Source organism: Diospyros lotus, chromosome 7 (genome assembly GCF_014633365.1).
Source record: "Diospyros lotus cultivar Yz01 chromosome 7, ASM1463336v1, whole genome shotgun sequence".
In the NCBI taxonomy this organism is placed as follows: Eukaryota; Viridiplantae; Streptophyta; class Magnoliopsida; order Ericales; family Ebenaceae; genus Diospyros; species Diospyros lotus.
This window is the reverse complement of record NC_068344.1, coordinates 30,680,533-30,691,013: the sequence shown is the minus strand read 5'-3', so window position 1 is coordinate 30,691,013 and position 10,481 is coordinate 30,680,533. Positions and strand designations below refer to the sequence as shown.

Sequence of the window (10,481 nt, the reverse complement as noted above, 5' to 3'; positions counted from 1 at the left end):
GTCCGCTGGGCACATCCTCTGTTGCCCCACGTGTCCACGGTGTTTTCCTTCAAAAATATCGAAATAATATATTTTTTAATTTTTTTTCTTTTTAAAATACTACTCCCCAACCAATAAGGAAAGTAAAAAAAAAATTACAAAATGCATTGGCTGTTGGATCAGAGTTGTGTTACAGTGCTTGGAAAAGATTGACGCACAAATTTATCGAAAAATTGTCAATCGCCCACACTATGTGAGTCATGTTGGACGGAATTCATTTCAGATGAAATTCGTTGGACGGACTTCAACTACTACAACACAGTTGAAATCTGTCCAGTTCACTTCGGGCACAGTTGACATATGATGAAATTCGTCCGAATTTTATTTAAATCTACGCGCGATGTTTTCAAGGTGATAATATTTTTGATATTTGATATTTTTAATCATCTCATACATCAACTAATTTGGACAAAGTAGAATAATCTGTTGGATTAAACCTAGCCCATCACCACACGACGCATAGGCATATATAGCATCTTATTTCATTGGGTGCATGGTTGTTAAACTCCCGATTTTACGAGTATAATTTTACGATTTTTTGTACCGAAAACTCTTATAATTTTACAATTTTGAACTCGAATCGCACTCGATTTTATGATTTTACATGTTGAAGACTCTCTTACGATTTTACGATTTTAACAATCTTGATCGGGTGGTTTCCTTTCAAAGACAATAATAATAATAATCCAGTATCAATTTTAACAACTCAAGTGTAGAACATATTTATTAGAATTATAAATTTTAATTTTTTATTATTAACTTTTAAAATATAAAAATTGTTTGAAAAATATATTTTTTCAATAACTCAACAGCGCTGCTAGGCATTTTCTCATCCCAGATAGAAAAGTTGAAAAAAACAAAAAGATAAAGATAAGTTCAAAAGTTTCTTTTTAAATTTAAACACAGTTAGGTAAAATTAAGTTTTGTTTTCCTTCTCACGGGACAGGATCTCCCCAAAAAGTGGCAGTAATAATTTAAATTCCTTTGCCTATTTATTCTCATCGAGACAATATATATAAAATTGTTGAATCATTGTCATTTTTCTCTCTTTTTTTACTTTTTGAGTTGAATTTTTTACCCATCAAAAGATCCAACACTTATGGACCTACTTAGCTAAGGTAGGCTATTTCTAACAACTTGCTAAACCCATCATCATCATTAAATTTGACCAACCAACTCCAAAATCACACCTCCAACAATCTCGCTATTACTAAATTCATTTGCTAAATTTCTGATGAAATTCAAAATCATCGCCAACTCTGGTGATCGAAATCTACAAGAATAACATCACCATCTCTCTTCCTACAATGACTATCTACGTTGGAAAAGGATAACATTGATTGGAAATGAGAGATGCAAGCACGACGAAAAGACAAATCAATCATTAGATTCGATGTTTGCAGCGATTAGTTGAATAACCAGTTGCGGTAACTCCACGAACAACCTACGACTTGTAGAATGGTGGTGACAATTCCACGATTGACTATGGCAAGAATGAGTAAAACGAGTGATTCGTGATTTTTTTTGAATTTTTTATTTATTGTTTTATATACGTGTGTATGATTTTTTTGATTATTTTGTGAATTTTTATTTATTATTTTCTAAATATGTGTGTATCTGATTATTAATTTGTCTATTTAATTATTGAGTTTGTATGCGTGAGTATTTGATTATTTTTTGTATTTAATTATTAATTTTGTGTATGTATATATGATTATTTTGTACATTTAATTATTAATTTTGTATATGTGTATTTAATTATTTAGTATATTTGATGTGTATCTGATTATTTTATGTATTTAATATTTAATATCATAATATTTATTATTAAAGTGTAAAATAAATAATAAATTTTTATAGTAGTGAAAATTATATGTAAGGTAAAATAAATAAAATACGAAGTCAAATAGAAAAGAAAATAAAAAGTATTGTTAAAGTAGACAGTTTTTGAGGTGAAATTAGAATAAGAAGTGAATTATTTATAATATAATAAAGATTATGATAGAAAAATTGGTTGGAAATAGCCTTATGTCATGTTTTGAAATTAAACGGGTCAACCCGAACCTAACCGGATTAGTTTTGACATGAACTCCATGAAATGCAACTCAAACTGGTAATTTCGTTTGCCACCCCCATTATGAGCAAGAGTATGAGATGTAAAACAAACCAAATACAGTAGATTAGACACGAGGTGTGCTTTGCTGGGGCAATCAAACTAATAATAGTTCACCTCCAGAATCAAGACAATGGGATCAGATGGGGACAAGAGTAGCATATACAAGAGTCAGTGAGAATCATGTATCTTCCACTCAACAGACAATAAGGATGACAGGACAGATGAAAGGCTATTAGAAACAAAATTCTCATTTGAGGAGTGTTTTGACAATGGACTTGACATGGAGCTTCTTGAGGTCTGTATAAGATTGTCCGCAACCAACAAACATTACTGGTGCTCCTGATATGTATACCATTGACAGTGCTGCTCCAACCTATTTTTTTTATTCATAATTCGTAAGTTCAAGAAACATAAGCCTTGACTCAAAGCATTGCAAAACCAAGTCTAAAACAAAGCAACTGTATATGCTTTTTTTTTTTTTTTTTGGGTACCTTGTCGTCGATGGTATCAAATTTAGTGAGCAGGATTCCATCGATCAACCTGGGATTTGGAGAAGTTGAAAGGTCTGCCAATCTCTGCAAAACAACCACACAAAGTATTGCTCATTGGACAAAGCAAGAATCTAATATAACACCAAACACTACCATTGCGCAATGACGACAAGATGAGAAAAAACCACAACCAACCTGATTGAACTTTGACAACTGATCCACGGCATCGTTACCAACCAGTGCCTCCCCCACAAACAGGACAAGATCTGGATTGTTGAGGTAGATAAGCTTTGACAGTGCTCTCATCAATGGTTCATTATCCTGTTGAATAAGTATACATTTCAAAATGGGAAGGCAACAGGAAAGCCAAACAGAAATTCATAGTTGATTTGCACTCAGAAAGATAAAACAAACAGCTAGACAGGAGCATGTTCAGATTTGAATTGCATCCCTTTTCATTAAATTAAGCATCATACCCGACACACTGTAGCACCTTTAAACAAAACAGTAATTACAAAAGTTCATTGTAAGGAATAACATTAATAATATATTACCTGCATTCGGCCAGCTGTATCAACAAGAACCACATCTGAACCATTCCGAGTGGCCTCTTGAATTGCTTCCTTTGCTACAATAGCAGGATCTTTCTCGTAACCTTTCTCAAAAGTGGGGATCTGACAAAGGGAAAATGGTTACATGTCAATTAACACGGTCAAGCTCATTCTACATATACTTGTCAGAAAATCCTCCCCCTTGTAGGGCTAAATCTTTAAAAAAATAGAGAGCTCCAGATTTTATATCAATACCTGGAGTCTTCTTGCATGAGTCCGCAGCTGCTCAACAGCTCCAGACCGGAAGGTATCACAGGCAGCCATCATGACCTTGATGTTATGCTGCAGAAGCCAGTAAGCAACCTGCCAAATAATGAATTCAAGTATGGCTTATCAGCCAAAATAGGTCGGGTCTCAGTAAATAAAAAATTCACAAATGCACTGATGATTTTAAGGTTGACAACCTTGGCAAGATTTGTAGACTTTCCAACTCCATTAACTCCAACAAAAACCACAACATATGGTTTCCTTTGCTCTTTGGCAGCATGTACGTCTCTCAAAATGTCAATTGAACGTCTAGGAGTTAAAATGCGGACAAGGGCCTCTTCCATTGCTGCCTGCAGTCATCAATTTTAATTGCCACTAAATTCACAAGTAAAACACTAAACAACAAATATAGAAGAATGCCTTGTTTGAATGATTTTTAAAAAATGACATATAAAATTAAACTAAAAAATAATGATCATGCCAAACCTGCACTGTGGAGGATATCCTTGTAAAAGAAGCCAGCTTTTTACCCTCCAAGCTTGCTGCCACAGATTCACAGAGTTTTTCAGCTATCTCCTCAGCCTGAGAAGTTCACAACATGAAAATCCCATGAACCGACTACATATAATTAAGAAAATTAAACAAACTTACCAGGACGACTAGAGTTGAAAAGATCGTGGGAAGTAAAGAAGACGTGAGGAGGAAGTAGAAAGAGAAAGCATACCACATTCTTGGTCGTAAGTCTGTCCTTGAGAGCTTTCAAAGCTGGTTCTAGATCTGTCTTCTCCAGATTAGATTTCCCAGCAACACTGAGCACAGAACAGGACAAAAAGTGATTTGTCTTACCTACAATAACTTGGAGAAGCAATAGTGTAAAACCATCCAGTTTATCTAAGCAAAAAACAGCCAGTTAATGTAAAAGATATATCATCTATGGTTGTAGGTGCCATTTTTCCTTCTTATATTTCCCTTAATCTTTACTGGAGGAAGGAGAGCATGAGGAAGGGAAAAAAGGTGGTTGGGGGAGGGGGTTGTTCTTTATTATATGAAGGCCCAACATTCTTACAAAGATAGCAAGAAAAGGAGTTTCAATAGTATTGTAAAAGGTTTGCACCTGGTGCAGAAATACATCAGAACTGCAAAACTTATACAGATGAATTCCAGCAAACTTTTAGTACTCTCAGAAACACTTTAACGACGTTTGCTCATTTTGGTGGTTTAGTTCTATATCCCTTCATTTATCAATTAAATAAGTAGTAAAACACAAACAACTCTTGATGCGTCACTAATATTCAAGACTCGGTCCAAGGCCAACCTAGAACAGTAACCGGCCGGAACAGTAGTGCTACAGTAGAAGTCCATAAGTTTTAGGATTTTAGATGTTTTAGGATTTTTACTTCTATTTTACTTCATATGTTTTAAGATTTTAATTCTATTTCATATTTGATTAGGGTTTTATTTTTATTGGGATTCTAATTGAATTTTGTTTACAAATATTAAATGGATTTGGATTAACTAAATACTAAATATGCCTAGAATCTAGAATTTGTAATCAGTTTTTCTTAATACAAATTTCGGCAACTTATTTGGGTTTTCTTAGCAAAACAGTTTTGTTTTTGCGTTTTCTTGAAAGCCAAGCTTCGGCCATTGAAATTTGTTCTTTCAAGGGTTTATTTTGGTGTTTATTCTCACACATGCGCTACACGCTACATCAGGTGGTATCAGAGCAGTTAATCAACCAATTAGATAGCCAATCTTGAAAGTAACAGTAGCAACCAGTCTCGTAACGGTGATCGGGGGCTGCCTGCAATTAGGAGAGCAAACGAAGAATAACGAGAAATAACTTGTACAATACAACAACAATTGGAGCGAATCCACAACCAATTGGGCATTTTACAACGAGTTAATGATAATCAGAACCGGACTAATGGCGTGAATCAAGCCGGCTATGTTAAACCGAGAAGACCAACCATTAATCCTGTCCTCATTAATCCTAGAAGACTAATGATGGATGATAGCGATGATGAGGATGATCTTGGTCGTATGATAGCCAACCGGCCCAACCCTAGTGGGAGAGGGGTTAGGAGGAATGCACAACAACACAACCATTGGGGAAACGATGAATATAAACTAAAGAATGGCTTTTCGGTGAGTTTGGAGCTTGATCTCAAACATTATGTTGTCCCAGCAACCTCAACATTTGTAAACTTAGGTCTAGTTTATGCTGCTAACATGATAGAAACTCCAAGATTGTTGACTCTTACTAGGGTATTTTCCAGTCCCGAGGGCTCAGGCATTGTTTCGCAATCCAAAGATGGTGGGATGTTTCTTTTGATCGACTTGTGACTGTAAAGGAGATGGAGGCCATGGTAACAGATCCTTCTATAGTTTATTCAAGCTCTAGCATGGTTGAATCGAAGGCAATAAGAACATATTCACCTTTGCGATTGCAAAAGCAAGATTGTCACAGGGGTCTCTTTGTGAATAGGGGTGTTGAATCTTCTAGGCTAGTTAATTCGGGTAGTACAACTGCTTTCGGTATTAATCTGAAATCATATTTCAAAACTAAAAATACTGTAGCAGCTGGTGCTATATTTGATCAAGTGCTTGGACCAAATGAGGATTCAAGCATCAATATTTTAAGTGATGGAGAGACTGCTGGTAGTTATGAAATAACCCTCTATTTGAAACAATCGCAAAAGAATGTTTCTCCAGGCAAGAAAAATCTACGGATGAATTCGGAAACTGTTGAGGAGTCAAAATTAAGAAAGCTGATGAGAGGAGAAGGACTTGTGATAAGAGCAATCAGATTAGAGAAGCGCTCAAGATGGAATGTTCAACGTCTTTAATCTAACAATAATAATATAGTGGAGGTAGAGGGCAACAAACAGGGTGATGGTTGGACCCATGCTAACGAAGATAGGGCTAAGAGGGGGAGGAATGTCTTTGTTCATGTTCCCTTAGTAGAAAAGTTCAAGGGTTTTGAACCAAGGATTGTTCCAATTGTTCATGTTGTGGGTGGCCTCCACGATACTATGCAATCTTTGATCCTTATAATGAGTCAGGGTTTAGGTATTTCCAAACATTCAATGTGCCTAATCTCTCTTTGTACTTGTCGGACGTGGAGTTGGCCTACCATAATCAAAATTCAAGGTCGAATTTTTTTCCCAAGTGGAGGTGAATGACACGGTCAATAATATTCAAGACCCAGTCCAAGGCCGACCCGGCCCAAACCGGAACAGTAATCGGCTGGAACAGTAGTGCTACAGTAGAACTCCATAAGTTTTAGGATTTTAGAGTTTTTAGGATTTTTACTTCTATTCTACTTCATATGTTTTAGAATTTTAATTCTATTTCATATTTGATTAGAGTTTTATTTTTATTAAGATTCTAGTTGGATTTTGTTACAAATATTAGATGGATTTGGATTAACCAAACACTATAAATATGCCTAAAACCTAGAGTTTACAATCAGTTTTTCTCAATATAAATTTCGGCAATTTATTTGGGTTTTCTTAGCAAAATAATCTTGTTTTGCGTTTTCTTGAAAGCCAAGTTTAAGCCATTGAAATTTGTTCTTCCAAGGGTTTATTTTGGTGTGTTTTTTTCATACATGCGCTACATGCTGCGTCAACTCTTAGCAGCATTTTTAGTATTGTCAGATTCTAACATTGCAACCTTAACCACAGAATCATGACTTTGTAACTGTTTTTTTTTAGACAGAAAAATATATGGGAAAATTGCTGCATCCCATGCAGGAACAACCTAAATCAACTTGTATCAAATCACAACTTCAAAACATTTGGTGCAAAAAAGTTCAGCCAGAAAATGTTCTGGCATTTCATTGGTCAACAATTATTATCCAAAAATGATGAGACACAAAACACTTTAAGAGGTTGTAACAAATTGTCATACTTCTATACATAGCATAGAATGGATAACGAATAATCTTCTGCACTATGCTTTAGGAGATCATTCATGGATCCAAAACATAAATCCATCCAGAAAATGTTGCTGCTGCAATAATGTGAAACAAAAAAGGAGCCACAAGAATAATTTCTCATTCATTGCCCACTTATTCAGTAAGTTCAAAATGCAACATTTGAGCAAAACAAGAGACAAATTTTGCTAGTCTTCCATTAATTTTCTTAAGATATACCACTGAAGAGTGACAAGTTTCCATAACAATTCTAATTTAACAGTATAACACTTTAGAGTGACAAGTTTCCATAACAATTCTAGTTTAACAGGTTATCACATCATGCTATTTAATACCCAACACACTACTAGAACCAGATAAACAGAAATAATATTAAAGGTTCAATCAGGGAAGTGAGTGCAAGATAGATATGCTCACACTATCCATGCTAATGCAGGATTCAAACATCAAAAACTTCAAATATGTTTTACTAATTATATGTACTAGCATGTCCCTGTGTGTATATATGATCCAACTAAAAATCGGATGAAATTCCATGTTAGAATCTTAAAACATATTAATTCATTTTATTACTTTAGTCATATAAATAATTGTTGAGCATTAAAAAAGATAACTAATTGGTAAGACAAAATGATTTACCTCTGAAACATGGAAGAAAACCACCCTTTCTTCTTTGTTTCACTCTTACCGTCCATACCTGCTGCCTCCTCTTCTTCAGTTTCGCTTTCACTACTAATAGTCTCATCTTTGTCCATCATACTCTCACCTTCCTTTGCTGCCACAACTGCTATATTCTCATCCCCATTCTCATTCATTGGATCTGTAAAATCCAATTTTGATTCTGAAGGCGAATCATCCCAAACTCTATTCTTTTTTGTTATTTTTTTCTTTGGCTCTGCTTTCGAATTATTTTTAACAACAGTGTCAGTTTTCTTCCCACCTTTAGCTTTTAGTTTCTGTAGCTTATTTACATTGAAAGCCCCAGTGTTGGTGGAGCTCCCATTTTCTTTGCTGTGAACATCAATTTCCTGTGCACCATTAGTTGCAACATGGTTGCTATTGGCATGACCCTTTTTTGTTCTGTGACCATTTATTTTTTCATTATCCCCGCCATCATTCCCAGATTCACTGCTGCTTTTTTTGTTATTGCCTCCTTGAAGTCCGGACTTCTGCAACTGCCCCTGTATCCTAGCAATGTTATTATTTGTAGGCAGATTGTCTTGCTTTGGTTTCTTCATTTCTTCGGCCCTAGCCTCAGCCTCCTTCCTCAGCTGCCGAAATACATCGTCAAAATCATCGTATACCATCCGCTTTGGATCGTATATCTCAGAGAATTCTTGCTTAACCATAGCAAGCAGATCGTCCACATACATGAGATGGAGAATCCGCTGATACACAGCAACAAAGACGAGGCCCAGTTCATTGTGAAATGTCCATTTCAGTGTATATGCAGCACCCGGGGCATCATAATTATATGATGCAGCACCTGAACGTTCCTCCAATAGGCAGGATTGAATTAAGGTGTTAACAGGTGAGCCTCTAAGAACATTTCCGAGCTCTTTAAATGTCCAGAGAATTAGTCCCCCTCTTGTAAATATCAGTAACTGCTCTAACATATTTGGAATCAATAATAGAATCAGCCCTGCAAACAAAACCTAGGAGAATTATAATTTCCAGATGCCATAAATCAACGAAGCAGCAAAACTACAAGATGTAAAATCAAATTCTAGACCAACAACCTGTCTGTCTGCTATGGAAGTCAAGATGACAACACATCAGAAGACATGGCAAAGGTTCAATCCAGTTTTACTTGATTTCCCAGCATCGAAAGAGATCACAGGAACAGGTTCAATTGGCAAAACCTATAAAATCCTAGTATGCATCCGGCGATCTTAAATTAACACAAAGAGAGATTGAGATGGCAATCTGTTCAATCGGACAAGTTTGATCGGGACCGTTTCAGTGCTTTGAGATCATAAGAAAAACTTGGGATCATGGGAAAACTTTGAGCAGTGAAACAGTGAAGGAACGAAAATAAAAATGAAAGTGCTAAGCCCAGATCTAGAAATGAACATATCTTAAAATTCAAAAAACAAATGAAAACAAGGGCTCAACCTAGATCTGTGAAGGAATAAGCACATTTACCTAGATATGAACACGAAAAAGCCTACGGGGCAGTGCGTAGTCAACGACAATGGTGGGGAAATGTACCGTCAATGAAGATGGTGGTCGCCGGCGGTGATGGTTACAGAGCGTTGCGGCCGGAACCAAGGGCGGAGGAGCTGTAATCGTTGTTAGCTCAGGAAAACACGTAGCTCCACTCAATCGGTCACAACAGGGAATCTGTTAGCAATGTAACAAATTATGGCTTTTAGTCGTGTGTGTATTTACTTAATTTGTTTTACTAAGAAACAAAATGTTATTTAATTATTTAATTTTAATATTTATAGGAATATTTTATATTAATATCATATTAATATATAAATGTATAAACCAGTAATATTGTTAGAATCTTGAGGATACATGAATAACAAAGGACTATTTGGACATTTACTTTTGATATTTTTGTAATATTTATGCATTAATATGTACATTTATATTAATATAAATAAAATATAATATATCAATACACGAATATTATTAAAAATATCATAATTAAGTATCTAAATAAATAAATACCTAATTAAAATTTGAGGGTCAAGAGAAAAGATTATGAGACACAAACACAACATGAAAATTTTATGATAATTAAAATACTTATATTAGTATTATATGATATGAAAAAATGATATATAATAAAATTGGTGTATTATATAGAGACCATCATTTCATATATTATACTTTTTATATTATATAATATATTTTTTATTTTAAATAAGATATTAATACTTTTAAATACCATAAAAGTTGCCTTAAAAGTTAAGTGTTATTGAAATATGAACATCATATTTATATCCTTTAACTTTTACGTTTTTCTTTTTGGAAAACTCTAAGGTTGCGTTCTCTTTATTATTTTTAAGTCATTTTTAATTTTCAATTTTCTAAAATAAAGACAACTCGTTCTCTTTACTGTTTTT

The 10,481-nt window shown here is 34.7% G+C and overlaps 1 protein-coding gene across 3 annotated transcripts; it reads right to left on the bottom strand.

The window, feature by feature from the left end:
* Nucleotides 1-2,138: 2,138 nt before the first annotated feature.
* LOC127806130 (uncharacterized) lies at nucleotides 2,139-9,760 on the bottom strand. Of its 3 annotated transcripts, XM_052343194.1 has the most exons (11): nucleotides 9,550-9,760; nucleotides 9,144-9,330; nucleotides 8,044-9,046; nucleotides 4,189-4,273; nucleotides 3,951-4,046; nucleotides 3,662-3,814; nucleotides 3,453-3,560; nucleotides 3,201-3,320; nucleotides 2,842-2,967; nucleotides 2,647-2,730; nucleotides 2,139-2,528 (listed from the first exon to the last, which is right to left on the bottom strand). In XM_052343194.1, exons 2-11 carry the CDS (start codon nucleotides 9,178-9,180, stop codon nucleotides 2,403-2,405), a joined length of 1,938 nt encoding a protein of 645 aa, XP_052199154.1. In that variant the 5' UTR covers nucleotides 9,181-9,330; nucleotides 9,550-9,760; the 3' UTR covers nucleotides 2,139-2,402. The 3 variants fall into 3 exon arrangements, with proteins under 3 accessions (XP_052199154.1, XP_052199156.1, XP_052199155.1); XM_052343196.1 differs by lacking the exon at nucleotides 9,144-9,330 and having other exon boundaries at nucleotides 9,616-9,760; XM_052343195.1 differs by lacking the exon at nucleotides 9,144-9,330 and having other exon boundaries at nucleotides 9,550-9,759.
* Nucleotides 9,761-10,481: the final 721 nt, after the last annotated feature.